The 17,869-nt window shown below is 47.9% G+C and overlaps 1 protein-coding gene across 5 annotated transcripts in view; it reads right to left on the reverse strand.

The window, feature by feature from the left end:
* Window positions 1-3,643: 3,643 nt before the first annotated feature.
* Bcl2l1 (BCL2 like 1) overlaps window positions 3,644-17,869 on the reverse strand; it is a 53,827-nt gene continuing 39,601 nt past the window's right edge. For all 5 annotated transcript variants that reach the window (XM_075962541.1, XM_075962540.1, XM_075962544.1 and 2 more), the window contains exon 3: window positions 3,644-5,269. In XM_075962541.1, the coding sequence (XP_075818656.1) occupies window positions 5,132-5,269 (138 nt within the window). In that variant the 3' untranslated portion in view covers window positions 3,644-5,131. The remainder of the gene's footprint in view (window positions 5,270-17,869) is intronic.

Here is a 17,869-nt window from a genome sequence, read left to right on the forward strand (position 1 = left end):
CTTCTAGAGCATATTCTGGGCTACAAGAGACCTGTCCTGGAGTGTGTGTGTGTTTTGTTTGCATGTATTTATGTGTGCTGTATGTATGCTTGGTGCTCTCAAAGGCCAGAAGAGGGTGTCAGTTCCCATGGAACTATAGTAACAGGCAGTTGTTCACATGCAGACAGGGCAATTTAATGGAGGGCAACTCTGGGTTTATATTACATAGTTGTAATTGAGGACATTGAGAAATAGATATTACAATTAAAGGCCGGGATGTATCCCTCAGCAATAGAATGTTGGCGTATGTAGCTCTAGTTGTCTTTATTCACCTTTAATTCTAGTACTCAGGAGGCAGAGGCAGAGCCAAAGCCAATTATTGTGATTTCCTGGTCAGCCTGGGCTACATACAGAGTTCCAGGCAGCCAGGGCTACATAGTGAGACTGTCTCAAAATCTAAAACCAAAACTATTATTCTTTTGTTCCAGTTTGTCTTTTTAAGAAAGAGTCTCATGTGTTGGCCTGGAACTTGCTATGTAGTTGAGGGGCACCTTGAATTTATGACCCTCCAGCTTCTACTTCCGAGTACTGGGATTAGAGATGTGCGACCACACTCTGGTTATATGATGTTGAGATTGAGTGAAGAAGGGTTTTGTGCATACCACATGCATGCAATCTCTCCAGTCCCTAAAATTAAATCTTTTTAAAAAGTTGAGGCTATGGAGCCAAAACCAAGTTGTCCCTCCCTGCCTCCTTTAAAAGGGAAGCTCAGGGGCCTTCAGCCATTGTGACTCCAACAGTATGATTACATGTCTGTCTGGCACTGGGACTCACACCAGTATGACTCCAAAAGTGTGAGGACAGCCTAGCATTGGGACTCCCAAGTTAGGGATCAGGATAAAAGTTTAGTGAAAGCTGGATATGGGGGCTCACATATTTAATCTTCATACTTGCAGGACAGAGGCAGGAGAATGATTTCTAGTTCCAGGCCAGCCTAGGAGACAGAGACAGACCATATTTCAACCTCCCAAATTTTGGACTCCTCAAATTTTGAGGAATACCATATAGCTTTTTTTTTTAAAGGATTAATATATTCCAAGTTGCAAATGGCTGGAGCTGCCACTGAGTGCACGGGCATTTATGTGTGGGTACTGAAACTTCCACAGGTTATACAGAAGAAAACAGAAGGGCTATTCATACCAAACATTTGTAGCATTTGCCTATAACCCCAGCATTTGGGGAGGAGAATCTATTCCAAAACAGCTTGAGCTACACAGTGAGACCCTGTTTCAAAAATAATGTAAACCAAGAATACACCCAAAAATTAGGATGTAGAATCAAAGCATATTTAATATGTGTATTTGTTGATGTGAAAGATGTTTCTGGAAGCATATGGAAACTCTGGAGAGGGGTCCTAGAGTGGCTAGGGTAGGGAGCAGCTCCACTCCTGGGGGGAGGGGTAGGCAGCCAACGATGGTACTGACTGACAGGCCTGCAGCTGCCAGAGGAAGAAGTGGGTGGGGGCGGGAGGCTTTGGTGGGAGCTCCATACCCAAGTGATGGGAGTGCAGAAGTCCTCTAGTGAGCAGAGCAAGGTGGGAGGATAGTGGACAAAGCTGTCTTGCAGGAGTCAGATGTCACTGGCACTGAGTAAGAGCCCCATGGTTCGGGGATGGCTTTCAGGTCCCATCATGTGGCCTTCTCAGAAAACCATCCAGTATGGGGTTCCTTCCCACCTCCAGCCACAGTGACATGAACTTGAAAGCAGGGTGGCTGCCTATGGAGGGGTCACCCCATTCAAGCGTGACCAATCGTGTGAGGGGTTGTGCCATATACCCATTTCTCTGAGAAGGCTGTCATATGGATTTCAGGAGCAGTGTGCAATGTCACAAGGTCTACAGTGACTCAGGTCACACAATCCCTAAACTCAGAGTTATAATCAATCAATGGCTTCTTACCGGTCTCTGGGCCTTCTCCCAACTCCCTTCTAGAATGTTCTCATATCAGCTAGAGATATTTCCAGAGATCTAAGGATCATAGGCTTCCTGACCAGGGCCAAATCCACGTCCCTTACCTCCTGTCAATCTGGCTTCTAAGCACAAGGCTATTCAGTGCTAGACACACACTAGCTTTCCTTCAGTCCAAAAGGGGCCCGAGTTCCCGCCTTAGTTAACTCTGTCTCATCCTTCAAGCCTTGGCTCCCCTGGATACCCATGTGTCCCATTAGCCTCTTGAGTTATAGGGACTCTGATCAAGGCTTGTCTTTTGAGACAGGTCTCACTATGTAGTCCACAACAGCCTGGAACTCTATGCCGACCAGACTGGCCTTAAACTCAAATTAACCTGCCTCTGCCCCCTAAGTGTTGGAAGCAAAGCTACAGAGCTACATGCCACCACAGAGCCCAGAGTTTGCTATTCATGTTTTACTAACTCTCAAACTTGTCACTTCTGTCTTTGGGACAAGGTCTCTCTACGTAGCTCTGGCTGTCCTGGAACTTGATATGTAAACCAGGCTGGCCTCAAATTTACAGAGATCAACAACCTGCCTCTGCCTCCTGAGTGCTGGGATTAAAGAAGTATGTCACTATGCCTGGTTTCTGTGTCACCTTTAAAAAAAATTCTGCAGGGTGGGTTCACACAGTGGTGGCACACACCTTTAATTTCAGCACTAGGAAGGCAGAAACAGGTGGACCTCTGTGAGTTCAAGGTCAGCCTGGTCTACAGAGCAAGTTCCAGGACAGCTGCCAGGACTATATAGAGAAACTTTGTCTTGAAAAACCACAACAACAACAACAAAATTGTGTGTCTAATATTTGTCCACAAGTGTGAGGGTACACATGCTTTTACAAAGGCAGAGGCTGGAGAGGGTGTCACATCTCTTGGAGCTAGAATTCCAGGTATTTGGGGAACGCTCTATGTGGTGCTAGGATCTAAATCCTGGTCCTCAGGATTGTGCAGAAAGAACTGAGCCTCAAAACAACCTCTTCAAGCTGGGCAGTGGTAGTGCACACCTTTAATCCCAAGTGGTAGAGGCTTGTGCATCTCTGGGTTCAAGGCCAGCCTGGTCTACAAGAGCTAGTTCCAGGACAGGCTCCAAAACAACAGAGAAACCCTGTCTTGAAAAACCAAAAAACAACAACAACAACAACAACAAAAAACCCAAAACACTTCTTCAGCTCCATATGTCATCTTTTCTCTAGAGCTGTGTCTAACTCATGTGAAACTCTAAGACCTACCTTAATAATGTCACCTCTAATCCAGTTACTTTATTTACTCTCAAGTCATTCATTGTCTTGCCGAAAGACAGTGGCTTTCTCATGGGCGCCCTAAGCCACCAACACTACACTTCCATCTTCTCTACTAGTGTGCAAGCTTTAAAAAGGCAGGTTTGTACTGCAGCAGGGCTCATTAAACACTTGTCCAATGACTATGTGACTGTCAGGCTCACTAGAACCTCAGTTCCTGACGGGGAGGACTTTGTTCTGTTCACACACAGGACCAGCAGTTGATCAGTTAACACTCTTATTCTTGTTATGTATAGAAATGGGAAGAACAGAAAGAAATTTGGGACAGAAGGAACTTGGTGAGCTACCCCATCCCTAGGGCAGCAGAGCCAGAAGCCAACAGCTTCTCCCTTACCCAAGAGGCACAGAGCAAGGCTGTGGTTCACAGAGTCGACACCGTTTATTACTGAACTGCACTTTCACCTTCACACAAACTATTTCAAAGAGCTGGAACAAGTGTAGGGGGAGGGGAGGGACAGGTGCCCCTCAGAAGCCAGGACCCCCAATGGGCTTCCCCAGGCAAGGGCAGGGAGGGAGCATCAGGCTGTCAGTCTCTGGGCACCAGCTCTCCACGTGCACGCGCACAGCAAGCCAGCAGCTCCTCACACATAAATACAGACACGCTTAACAAAAATAGTATATCATCTTCACAAGGAATAAAAACTAGTCTTGAATATGTACAGCAAAGAGCCCAGGGTAGCCAGAGCTGAGCTGGGACCCCCAGGGATGAGACAGGCCAAGGGTGGAGCAGAGGAGAGAGGCCTGAAGGGCTCCTGGCCAAGCCACTCTGACCTTGGCAGCCCTGCTGCCCAAGCTGGGTGGGCGCAGGGCACAAAGACTGGGTAGGACAAGCCCTTGCAGCCCTCCTCATCTGTGCCATCAGGCTCTCCTTCCTGCCCTTCCTGCCTGAGGTAGGGAAGGCCCCGGGGCTCCCACAGCTGCTCCCATAGCTCCCCTTCACTTCTGGGCTGAGGCCAGTGTCCCTGGACCCTGTGGCCAGCACCCAAGGCAAAGATGCCACAGGCTGACCTTGCAGGAAGTGAGGCAGCTGAAGTCATTAACAGCTCTGGGGCACCTATCTTGGGCCCAGTTGGTCCCTCAGTCATGGTCACGGGAGCCAGGGGAGGGTGGTGAAGGTCTAGGGTGGTGCTAAGCTGCCAGAGCCACTCTAGCTCTAGGATGGAGGACTTTCTGCAGCTAAGCTCCTCCTCCTGGGTTGGGCTGGCCTTTAGCCAGAGCCCTCAGGAGAACATTCAGACCAGGAGTGGGGGGCTTTGGCCAGGCCACAGGCGGGGAGGAGGTTCTGGTACTTGCCCCTTTATCCCAAGCAGCCTGAATTTCTAATAGTCAAAAGGGGCCTCTAAATGGCTCTTGGGGGTAGAGATAGGAAGAAGGGGGACAGGGACACAGTGGGATGGGAAATGATCAATTCTGAGGCCACACACATCAAAAACAAGGCAATCTAGTCTCTTTCTGGGGAAAAGGGTTAGAAAGCTTCCCAGTTCCCTGCCAAGAAAGCATTCCTAGGAGGCTCAGGAGTAATAAGGGTCTTGCCAACCCGGCAGGCCCTCTCCGCCCTCTAGCGCACCCCTTCCCTCTCCTTCCAGCCTCCCAAGGGACTGATTTGGGGGAAAATCTTGTGAATTTTGAGGTCAAGTGAATTGAGATGTGAGGGGAAGGTGGCTCTCACAGAAGCGTGGTAGGTTCTAGAAAGCTAACTGCAAGGGGACTCCGTCTAGGCCCAACCCTGTGATGGGGGAGGGGCGTGAGTTGCATGTAGTGGTTCTCCTGGTAGCAATGGTGGCTGAAAAGAGAGTTGTGGTAGGGGCAGGGTGGGAGGCGAGAGGTGTGTGGGTGGTCAGTGTCTGGTCACTTCCGACTGAAGAGCGAGCCCAGTAGAACCACACCAGCCACAGTCATGCCCGTCAGGAACCAGCGGTTGAAGCGCTCCTGGCCTTTCCGGCTCTCAGCTGCTGCATTGTTCCCGTAGAGTTCCACAAAAGTGTCCTGTAGGGACAGAGAGGGAAAGGTAGACACTGTGTGAATCCTTGAACATAATGGGGTAGGAGAAAGGGTCACCTGCAAGCAATGGCCTTAGTGAGTTGAAAGCCATAGATAGCACTAGTGCCCACCATGCTCAGAGAAAGGTTAAAGGCTGCCTTTCTGAGCCCCAGCTGGGAAAGTCCAACCTAACTTACTGCTGAGAACACAGGTAGAGAGAACACGCATTTTGCTTCAAGAAGCAACAAACAAAACCAATCACTCAATCAGTCATTCAATCAATAATAAGGGAGGCCAGTCCTGTCCCCATCCAAGGGCTGTCAGTACAGGTCCCAGAAGGAGGTAAGCAACAGCTCTGTCATGAAGCTTAGTCATCAGAGGAGAACATAACTCAGTGGGCCAGCCAGCACAAGGAGGTCATAGCCTTGCACCCAGCAGGCTGCAAGACTGTCTCTTCCTCACATACAGACCAGGCAGCTGGGACTCTGGAAGGCAAGGAACTCAATTCAGGCCACCCCTACTTGGACACAGATAGAACCAGAATCCAAACTTGGTGTGTGGCCCCTAGAAATCAGTGTACACTGTGTTCTGTGGAATGACAGAATTGAATGTTGACTTTAGAGCCCATGCAGTTTTGCCTCTATGGAGCTATGTCTCCATCTGGTTCCAACTGGCTAAATAGAGGCTCCACGTAGGACTTCCATCTCCAGGAGGCTCTGTGCCCCATCTCCCAGTGTGCTAACTCGGGATGCAGCCTGATCCACTTCATATCCGATATCCCTCACCAACCACCCCAGGCCATGCTTAAAAACACTGCCCAGCTGACTACACTGCATGCAGTCCTTCAATCTAGTAGCTTCCCCTGTCCTTAGCAGAGCATCTTTGCATCCCTGGCACCTAGCAGCAGAATGGCACAAGCTCTGACCTGAAAAGATCAATATTATAATGCAGCTGGAGAAGCAGCAGTGAACCATGAGCCCTCATGGCAAAGCTGCCGATCCACTTAGGGAAAAGAACCGGAAGCAGCAGACAGATGGGAAAGTCATTTCTGACCACAATGCATCAACTCCCCATTTTCCCAAGGTTTCCTCACACCAGAGCAGTCTGTTTTCTTTCCCACAGCTATATAGTTCAATGAGTCTCTCCTCTCCCTACTCTTTGCAGACACCCCTGACCACAGTCTAGAGCAGTGTCCACCCCAAACTTGTACGTCTTCTTCTCAGCACACTCTCTCTTTCTTTTCTCCTCTCCTTGTCCACAGGAGCTGGCCATTCTCAAACCTCCTGTTTCAGTCCCTTGAGTACTGGGAACACTGAGGTTGAGTGGCCACCCCTACCTCCTCAGCTTCTCATGACCACGTGGTACACTACTGTTTTGCTGTGATTTGCCTTCTGTACTAGATCTGTTTAGTCAAGGGCTGAGATCCTGCCTTGTGCTCAGAATAGGGTCTGGCACAGACCTGATGCTCTATAAACTGTCCTGTGTTACATAACAATATTTCAAATACATACACAAACACATGTGCATGTACACACAGACCTGTAACATTAAAACAGAGCCTGTAAGGTTTTAGCTCTTTTAATGAGATGTTTTCCTTATGTGTTTGTGATGTTGGGGAAAACAAGCCTAGCTGGGCTGCCAGTCACATGACAGTGCAGCAATGAGGCACAGGTGGGCACAGGCCTTTAATCCCAGTACTCAGGACGCAGATGCAGGTGAATTTCTTTTCTTTTTGTTTTTTGTTTTTAAAGACAGGGTTTCTCTGTGGCTTTGGATCCTGTCCTGGAACTAGCTCTTGTAGACCAGGCTGGCCTCGCAGAGATCCGCCTGCCTCTGTCTCCCAAGTGCTGGGATTAAAGGCGTGCGCCACCACTGCCTAGCTAGGCAGGTGAATTTCTGTAAGTTTGAGGCCAGCCTGATCCACTTAGCAAAACACTGTTTCAAAAACAAACAACTCAGCCGGGTGGTGGTGGCGCACGCCTTTAAACCCAGCACTCGGGAGGCAGAGGCAGGCGGATCTCTGTGAGTTCGAGACCAGCCTGGTCTATAAGAGCTAGTTCCCAGACAGGCTCCAAAACCACAGAGAAACCCTGTCTCGAAAAACCAAAACCAAACCAAACAAAAACAAAAACAAAACAAAAAAAACCCCAAACAACTCCCCAAAACAACAAACAAACAAAAAACCCCGGAATACACAGTTCTGTGTCATGTGTAGCATACTAGATAGTGGTAATAACTGAGCATTCTGCTACTTACAAGAAAAAGCTCACTACACAAGGATGGGCAAGTTAGGCTGGTAGCGACCTCCAACCCCTTCTGTTTTTGCCACTTCTCTGCATTGCATCATGTTCTCTTACGTTACCTTCCTGGTTTGTAAGTACATTCTGACAGTCACGCAATGAAGTGGCCTAATGACACATTTCTGAGTTTATCCCTGGGATGTTAAGCAACACATGACTCCACACAGGGAGAAGAGACATACTGCACGTCTAAGTCTCAGGTATTGTTCCATCCTCTCTTAGGGCTCTCAGAGGTAGGTGAGAATCTCATTTCCTTGCTAGATAAGATGCCTGAGCCTTAAGGCATGGAATTTAACATTAACTAACAGGCAGAAGAGTCATCAGACTGCAGGGACTGCCTGACTTCACAGGAGTGTAGGACACTGGCTGTTGGGTCCTGTAGAGCATATGGCCCTGAGATCCATCTTAGCAAATCAGAGTGACTGCTGTTCCAGCTTCCATCTGTTGGTAAAGGGAAACCTGTCATACTGCAGTGCCATAAGGATTTGAGGGCAAAGGAACTGTGACAGTGGAGCTGAGGAACCGGCAAGAAAGCAGTGACTGGCTGTGCCTTCCTGTCTTATCCATCTTGGCCAGTCTCTGTGCATCTTGGCAAAGAAGAAAACTCTGAGGATGTAGCATAGTTGGCAGAATGTCAGGCTAGCATTGCATGATGTCTTGGGCCCTTGGAACCCTGCATAAAATTGGAATGGTGCATATTATAACCCCAGCATGGGGGAGATGGGAGGAGTTTGAGGCCAGTCAGTTAAGTAGGCCCAGGTAAGGCAACATAAAGATGAGAGTCCAGGGCTGTGGGAAGGACAGGAGAAAAAAGGCCACAGCTAGAAAAGTCTCAGTTATCTCAAGGGGCCAAATGTCCCACAAGGAACCAGGGACACTGAAATGATCACCAAAATAGAGAGTCTTCCACACTGGAACTTTACTGAAGTAGAAGGCTGCAGCCACAGGAAATTTTTGGCTCTGGGGCTGGGCTGGAGTAAACAGGCCCTGTCCCCACAAGGGCACAAAGCGTTCACTGTCCAGGAACAGTCAGTCATTCCAGGGCGGAGGGGACGCAGAGAATAAGGCACTGACCACTCCTGTCTCTGTTCCTAAGATGCATTCTTGGCCAGGGTGCTCTTGCTCAGAGCTCCTTCTCCCGGGGTGGGGTGGGGGAGCAGAGCTTTCAAGGGCGTGGATCCTGGCAATGGCTTTTGCAGAGAGCTGAGCAGAATGGGGTGTGCTGTTCCCGAGCGGGCGGGGGCTGGAGAAACTGTGGTGTGGGTATATTTAGTCCATGGTTCACACGACACAGTTGGAAACAAACAGCCATTTTCTCAGCGGGCGGCTGCTCTGGGTAAATAAACAGGACTGCTGAGCGCCCAGGCCTGGAAAAGCAGAGACAAGCCCTCACTGCTCCTTGGATTCCACTGATTTTACTACGTAGTAGGTAGCAGACTGAAGTCATGGATGCTCCCAGGAAACCCAGGCCTGAGAGTCTGTGAAACTCTCAGCCTGGGCTACAGTTAAGTGACAGAGAATTCACTGCTGCCTTGGAGATGCACTTGGGAGCTTAGGGTAGCTGGGGACACAATGGCTAGCGACCTCCACAACAGTCATGAACTCCATCCCAAGCTGAGTAAGGTTGGAGGGTCAACCCACAATGGGTCTGAATTGAAGCAGAGTCTAAACTAAGACTCCAGTTCTCCCAACTATCGTCCCAGAAGAAGTCCAGTCTAGGACCCCTTTAAAGATGTTTCCCTCCAACACTACAGGGCTTCCAGTAGTCATGGCCATGCACATGAGGGCCTTCACATGTTACAGCCTTCACTCCTCCTCACACTCTTCTTCCTCAACCCGCCCATGAGACTCTATTTTGGAATCCCCTCTTCCCTGCTCACCTCTCTAATTCTGCAATGAACATCTCTTCTCTGCTCTAGGGTCTGAGTTTTCAACTGCATCACTAATGTTCATGAAGCATCATCTACCATTCTTCAAGTCTAGTCCTGGAGATAGACAGTGAACAGAGCTTCCAAGAAATCTCTCTCTCTCTCCTTTATTTATTTATTTGTTTGTTTGCTTTTCTAGACAGAGTTCTCTGTGTAGTGCTGGCTGTCCTGGAACTAGCTCTGTAGACCAGTTTGGCCTCAAACTCACAAAGATGAGCCACCTGCCTTGGCCTCCCAAGTGCTGGGATTAAAGGTATGCACCACACCTCCAGCCCAGGAAATGTTTTGTGTTCTAGTACATTCTTAGCAGTAGTGAGATTACTTCCAAAGAGGTACTGTGAAAAATCCTTAGATACTCCAATTGTTTGTGGCTATCTACAGTACATAAAACACTGTTTCACTATGACACTTCAATTTCATAGGCAGCACAAAGATATCTAAGGATTCTTGAGAGAAAGTTTGAAAGAAAAGGATCTGGAGGAGTGGGAGTAGGAGGGCTGGAGAGAAGGCTTAGGGGTTAAGAGCACTGGTTGTTCTTCCAGAGGACCTAGGTGTGATTCCTAGCAGCCACATGGCAGTTCACAACCATATATCTAAGTAAGGTAACTCTAGTTCCAGGGGGATCTGATGTTCCCTCCTGGTCTCTGTTGGTACTACATACATGTGGTGCAGAAACTTACAGTCAAGTAAAACACCCATACACATAAAATAATATTAAAAAGTAACAAAAATAAAGAAAAACACCCAAGGAGAGAAGTATCATAAAAAATAGTAAGACAATTCCATAGATGATGGGGCTTTGAAGATAGGAAGTGAAGAGTACCTGGTATGGGTATAATCGTTAGGAAAGTCTGAGGAAGTGAGATTTATGTCAAGGAAGTCTCTATGATGAGCCAGTGGCAGCCATGGAAGGATTAAAATACCTTAGGGGTAAAAGTGCATGCTCCCAGGGCTTTGGGTGTTGCTCAATGGCAAAGTACTTGCCAGGCATATTTCATATCTTGGATCTATGCCTAACACCAATAAAAAAAATCACATTCCATCAGAAGTTCTAAAGGTACAAAGACCGTGACAGGATGGAGAAGAAGGGAAGTCCCTATGTGCTGGTCTCCCCTATTTTCCCTATAGTTTTGGGGCTCAATGCAAGCAGGACCAAGCCTAAGTTAGATCTGAAACCTAGCTTACCAAATCAGGTGTAGACCTACTTTAGACAGGTCTCTGCCCAGAGGTGGCTAACTGAACGAGTCAATTTCCCTCCACAATCAACAGCCAGAAGTCAAGGTGACATGACTTCTGAAGGGAAGGGGCTCAGAAAGGCCAAGTACAGTCCTCACCCGAATGGGACCTGTCTTCCCTTACTTCTCTCTCACCTGTATCTATGCTTCTTCCTCAAGTGTGATTATGAACAAGTTACCCCACCTCTCTGGTCACTAAGTCTTCATTTGTTAAACCAAGTGCCTTATCGCTGACCTGTATATCCCCAGCCCTCTTTTCACTTTCTGTTTTAGAGATGGGGGTCTCACGATGTTGTCCAGGTGGCCTTGAACTTTATCTATAGCACAGGAGCTTGAGAAATCCCTACCCCAGCCTTCCACATAGCTGGAATTATAGACCTGTAACAACAGTTCTGGCTCTTTTTTGGATATGTGCCAGGCTGAGCTAAAGCACTTTGCCTCCAGAAGACGGTATTTCCTAATCCATTTATGCTCCCATTCACTTGAAAGATGATTCATTGTCCTGTCTTCCCCACCTGTTTCTCACCTGTTAGCTCTAGAGCCTGGCACTGCATTTGGAATGTAGTAGGTACTATGAAGGACCCTTCTGTAGATGAATGAATGATACTTCTGTTCAATGTTCATGGCATTTCTTTTCTTCTTCTTCTCCTCTTAATCTTTACATTCCTTTATTAGAGCAAGACTCCTGATGTATACAGTAACATATTTACTAAACAGAGTCCCGTGCAGAAATTACAAACTATCCATCTAGACAGATTCTGGATACACTTTAGCTATTGATGGAGTAGTTCCATTTATAAAGATTGATACATCAAAAAGCTTTGAATTTGCCGGGCGGTGGTGGCCCACGCCTTTAATCCCAGCACTCGGGAGGCAGAGGCAGGTGGATCTTTGTGAGTTTGAGACCAGCCTGGTCTATAAGAGCTAGTTCCAGGACAGGCTCCAAAGCTACAGAGAAATCCTGTCTCAAAAAAAACCAAAAAAACAAAAAAACAAAACCACACAAAAAAAGCTTTGAATTTGACTTAGGCTGTCCATTAATCATCTCTAAAAAAGTGGCATTTAATTTTAGCTCTATTTTATAACATTAAAAAGCTTGCACATTAGGTAGTTTCCCAAAATATTATTCTCTGCACAATGTCATTGAGCAGACAAGAGCTCTTTATCCGCCGAGATTCAGAGTCTGAGAGTTTCTGCTACATACCTGGGACAGCGCACGCCCAACCACCCTACAGACTGTTGACTCTGTCTACTTCCTTGGCCAGTTCAAACTGTTATGGCATTTCTTAATAACCCTGTTTTACAAATGTTAATGTGGAGGCTCTAGGTCACTCAAGATCCCTATCTAAGCACTAATGGATTTGGGATTCTTATTCATTCTGGTGTCCCATCTTGCCATCTCAGAGTCTGCTATATCTATCTACCCCAAGAAAGCCTGACCTCTCCACAGCTACCTTGTGGAATGCTCTAATTTGTCCTTTCTACAGGTCTCCTCATCAGCAGTCTCCTCATACTGTCACCGGGTACCACTGTTGCCTGCCCGAGGCCTACAGATCTATAGTAACAGTTAGGCTGGGCTCTTCTGCTCAATTTCCAAAGAACAAACCTTCTCCTGATCTGATAGTGGGTCATGCCTGTGTACCTCTGTGAAGGAAGGAGGTCTGCAGTCTGAGCTCAAGTAAGTTGTGGCTCAGAGCCATTAAGAGACCTTGCCAAAGTCAGTTTAAGCCCATTGTGTCAGGCAGCAAAGCCCACATTCTAGGCCAGGGCCAGGCTCTGGGTCCCTCAAAAAGAGTAAGGTGGTCTAAAGCCATTGGCCAAATGAATGAGTCCCACCCAGCCGGCTGAGAACCGCCCCAGGGAAGGATGTGAAGAAAACCAGGGCAAGTGAAACTCTTCTATCCTAAGCTTCGGGGAGGAACAGGCAAGCTCCTGTGCCAGACGGTGCTTCCTTCCTCCTGGGGGACTGGAAAGCCACCAGGCCTGTGCCCACTGCTTCCTTCCTGTTCAGTTATTTCAGGAAAGATGTGGGTGGAGAAGAGGAAGGGGCTCTTAGCAGTGATACTGGGCCAGAATCAGTGGCAGCCTGCCTGTCCCTGGCCTTGGCCTGGCCCTGTATGAACAGGTTGTGAGTCACAAGCAGAGTCACCTTCTGCTCCTAGCCTCAGTTTCTCCCAGACAGCAGCTGAAAAATGCTAGCTGAGCAGACAAACAAGGCCTTGTTAGGAGATCCCTGGGAGACATCAGGCGGGGGTGGGGGGCACACAGAGGCCTTATCTCTCTTTTGGCAGGAGTGCAGGCAGCAGCTCGGAAAGAGTGAGGCTTGTGGCTTTCCTGGGGGAGCTGTTGTTCTGCGTGATGAGAGAGGAGTGAGCGCTTCTCTACTCTGGAGTAGAGAAGGCATCCTGCACTGGACCAGTGGGTGTGGGGTGGGAGCAGAGGCAGCAAGCTCTGCTGTGCTGGGCAGTGTTGAGATTAAGGGGTGCATATGCTCAGTGAAGCAAGGTGATCTACAGAGGGTTTCCTGCCTGAGGGTCTAGGCCACATAAGCTTCAGGGACTCTTTGGGGACATTTTCACATCTTCTAACTCAGCTGGTCGTCTCTCAGCCTCTCCTTCCCCTTCCCCCAACATTAGTTCTAAGAAGCAGAGTCTGACAGATGTGCTCATTTCTCAGAACAGGAAGCAACTGTGCAGGGAGGAGATAACACCTCGCTGGGGAATCAAGAAGTATCCGGCCCAGCAAGCAAGGCCTTCCATCTGCCCAGCTTTGAAACAGGCCACTCAGCTAGGCACCAGGAGAACATCACAGACACTCTCTGGGACAGACCTACCTACGCAGTGGAGTTTGCAACCACCTGCTCCCACAGGGCGGGTGACATGACAACCAATATTCAGTAGGCCACTGCCTTGTGTGTAAGAAATCACCTAGTCCTCACCATAGCCAAAAGGAGGGCAGGGTGTGTTGTAATCCCTGCCTTCAAAGAAGACTGAGCCAGGACTGCCAGGAGCTTGAGGACAGAATGGTCTACATAATGAGCTCCAGACCTGCCAGGACTACATGACATTCTTAAAAACAACAACAACAGAACCAAACAAAATCCTGAAGAATACGTGCTATTCTTATTCTTCATGTCACAGACAAGGACACATATGTTTACAGATGAGAACACAGGACTAAAGAAGCACAGTCTCTCCAAGGTCATATCACACATCTGAGGTAAAGCTGAATCCTAAGCAGCCTGGTTCCAGAGCCCAGCAATTCACTGCTCTGGGCAGTGCAGCATGCCCTGTGAGGCCTCTTCTCACTTCAGCCCTCTCTCATTTCAAGCATGGTGACTTCCTATCTGCTCTCAAGTAGAAGATAACAGCTCTCCATTCTCCCAATGTCCCAGGCCAGAAGGCACTGAGAATGTATGCGTGCAAGTGTGTGTGAGTGTGCATGCGAGCATGCCCACATGTATGCCTGCTAAGAACCCCTGGAGCTGGAATTACAGGTGGCTGTGAGCTGCCTGATGTGGGTGGTGAGAACAGAACACTGGTCCTCTGCAAGTGCAGTAAGCAGTGAGCCAGTGCTCCAGCCCCAGAGTGACATTCCAACATTTCTGTCCACCTTTCCATGAGATCCTAACACTGCCTGCTCTCTGATGCAGTTAAGAAGGATGGACACATGGTTACACAGTCTGTCCTGTGTAGATGGTCTATATCAAAAGGAGGTTACAACAGACTATTTTCTGTGTAGAGCACTTTATATTTGGGCAGCCCCACTGGAAAACCATTCTTTTAGGGAGTAAGTACTTCTACTATCCAAGGCTCATCTTGGATTTGTTCTCATCTTTGCTGTTCCAGATGCTAAGGAAAGTAACTGTGGGCAGAAGCAGCCTCCCTTGGCCTGGGCCAGTTTCCTCTCTGAGTGCTTCTTCCCATGTAAACTGGAGGTGTCACCCGCATTCCCATCAAGCTGGGCTGTCAGAGCACAAAGTACGCAGGCAGCCAGCAAGTCTGGCAAGTAGCAGACTAAGATAAGTTTTAGTCCTTATCCATGAAATGGGATTAAAAAGTGACCATAATTCAGATTACTATGAGGATTCATCATAACATTTGCATATCATGACACACAGTGAACTCTGTGAGGAAAAGTTAGGTACAACTATTGTGCTCACAACCAGTCAAGGCACAGTTTGAGTCTGGGTCTTCCCATGGCTGCAAGGGCCAGTAGGGTTTTCCTCAGCCTCAACCAGGGACAGGCTGTTTTTCTCCTCACATGCCATACTCTGTTCTGCTTCAGGTTATCTGGTGTGCCAGTCTCTTGGCCCAGCTTTCTCCTGCCCTTCTTAGGCTCACAGGGCTCATCTTCCAGGAAGACATCTGCTTGCTTCTCCATTTGCCCTGAGTTCTGGTCTCTGGGCCTAGACTTGTGCTAGGTCAGAAAAGGAGCTGAGAAGAACAAAGTCAGCTGTTCCCCTCTTCAACATTGTCCTTCTTGGCAATATTACAAGAAGGTCTTGAGATGTCAAGCAACTAGGTGGGAACCCGGTATTCTCCAGAGGCTCATGTAGAAGGATGGGAAGCTTATGGGAAAGTACTAGAAAAGGCATCTTCTGTGAGCATAAACTTTTAGTTCAAGCACTTGGGAAACAGAAGCAGGTGATCCCTGAGCTGGGACCAGCCTGGTCTACATAGTGAGTTCCAGGCTAACCGACAGTACATAGTAAGACCCTGTCTCAAAATAATTAAGCAGACAATTTAACAACAATCTTCTGTGGGCAGTGAGATGGCTCACCAGGTAAAGGTGTGCCTGCCCAAATATGACAACCTGAGTTTGATACCTGGAACCTACACTGTGGAAGGAGAACCAACTTCCATACAAACGCTGTGGCACATGTGTCCCACCAAATAGATCAATGTAGCCGGGCAGTGGTGGCACATGCCTTTAATTCCAGCACTTGGGAGGCAGAGACAGGTGGATCTCTCTGGGTTCAAGGCCAGCCTGGTCTACAAAGTGAGTTCCAGGACAGCTAGGGATATAGAGAAACCCTGTTTCAAAAAACAAACCAAAATAAAGAACGAAACAATAACACAATGAATGAATGAATGTAACAATAAAAAGATATCTTCTGCACTGTACTGGTACAATAAGGGTCCAAAGCAGCCTCTCTTATCTCCTTCCCCACAGTCATGCCCAGTGTGTCCTGAGGGTGCTTAGTCCTAGCTGTTGTGGAAGGACAACACTGGGCAAGGTGGGCTTTCTTTCCCAGCTTCATTGCTAATTTGCTCGAGTAAATCCATTCCCCTGCCTGGTGTTTCCCTACCTATAAAGTGAAGGAGGGGCTGGAGAGATGGCACAACAGTTAAAAACACTTATTGCTCTTGCACAAGACCAGGACTAAGTTCCTAGCACCTACATGGTAGCTCACAGCAAATCTATAACTCCATTTCTAGGGAATCCAACTCCAATATCCTTCTCTGACCCCCAAGGGCACCAGACACACAAGGTGCACAGATATACATGCAGGCAAAACACTCATAAACATAAATAAAACTAAACAAACAAATAAACAAAGTGAAGGCAATAACATCACAGGGATTCTACAAGGGCTACTGGAAAAAGGAAGAAAGTAATTTACTCAGGAAACTGAGCACTACTTGGGTCCTTTCAGGGGCATGGGGAGAGCAACACCCTGGGATGATGTGCTACTGCAAAAGGGTCTGTCCCTCTTCTAACTCAAAGCCCAATGGCTCTGCTCCCCATCCTGAGGAATTCAAGGAAAGAGGACAGTGGCACATCTATGACCCAGGGCAAGCTTCCAAGTGGTCAGACCTCGCTCAAGCACTGTAACTTCAACCTCTTCACCCCAGCACGGCCTCCTAGAGCTAGTCCAGACAAGTCCTGGGTATTTTCAGCCACCTTTATCTGATCAGAAATGTTTGGAATTCTACTGGCTGAATGCAACCGATCTGGAGGATTCTGCAAGGGTACAAAGCTCTAGAACGCCCTTCCCCCCTGTGTTCTCTTTCCTCTGCTACAAATGAATGCACCCCACCCTCCAAGTAACTGAAACTTCAGAGGTCCTTGTGGGCCACATCCATCACAGCACAGTCCAGGTTCACCAGCCCTTCACCATGCAGAGCTACAGGGTGGTGCCTATGACAGGGAATGTGGGTTCCAGATTCAGGGAAGGGCCACCCAGAGGTGTGCTGCTCAAGCAACTTGATAAACTGTACATCACCACCATGAAGTCCAGGAGCAGTAAACTATTTGCTAAGTCATATGGACTACTCAAAAATCATAGTGTTGCTGGGTGGTAGTGGTACACCACCTTTAATCCCAGCACTTGGGAAGCAGAGGCAGGTGGATCTCCGTGAGTTTGATGTCAAGAGTTTACAGAACGAGTTCCAAGACAGCTGGGTCTACACAGAGAAACCCTGTCTCCAAAAACTAAACTAAAATAGTAAAGAAAAGCAATCTTAGTGTTATGATGTGTGGTTCCTATCTAGGTCAATTTCTGTCTCAGATAGGTATCTGTCAACAGATAGATACTGAGATCCAGGGACATCCCCAAAGACCACCAGACGTAAATCAAAGCCTGGTCTCAGGCCTCCTGACTTCTGGGGCAAAGACTTTTACTCTGCTGAGACTGGTGTTCTAATATACAAGAACAACTTTGCCAGGCGGTGGTGGCGCACACCTTTAATCCCAGCACTTGGGAGGCAGAGGCAGGCGGATCTCTGTGAGTTCGAGACCAGCCTGGTCTACAAGAGCTAGTTCCAGGACGGGCTCCAAAACCACAGAGAAACCCTGTCTGGAAAAAAAAAATACAAGAACAACTGTACCCACTCCATAGACATGGCAACAGAATCAAATGGTCCATATAATACATACCCAATAAATGCTTTGATACAGCTAAAGATGAGTGATACTTCTCATAGAGTCTGTTAGTTTTAGCTTTATTCATAACAGGTAGTAAGTACTCCCTCTACCCTGCAAAGTCTTGCTATATAACCCAAGCTAGTGTTAAATTCATTTTGTAAGCTGGCCTTGAACTCCAGTGATCCTAGATCCTATTCCCCTTCCCTCAGCCTCAAGTGCTCAAAGTACAAGCAGGTACTACCACAAGTTTTAAGTACTGTTATCTTTTTCCAT

The sequence above is a fragment of the Microtus pennsylvanicus genome, chromosome 2 (assembly GCF_037038515.1).
Source record: "Microtus pennsylvanicus isolate mMicPen1 chromosome 2, mMicPen1.hap1, whole genome shotgun sequence".
NCBI classification, from domain to species: domain Eukaryota; kingdom Metazoa; phylum Chordata; class Mammalia; order Rodentia; family Cricetidae; genus Microtus; species Microtus pennsylvanicus.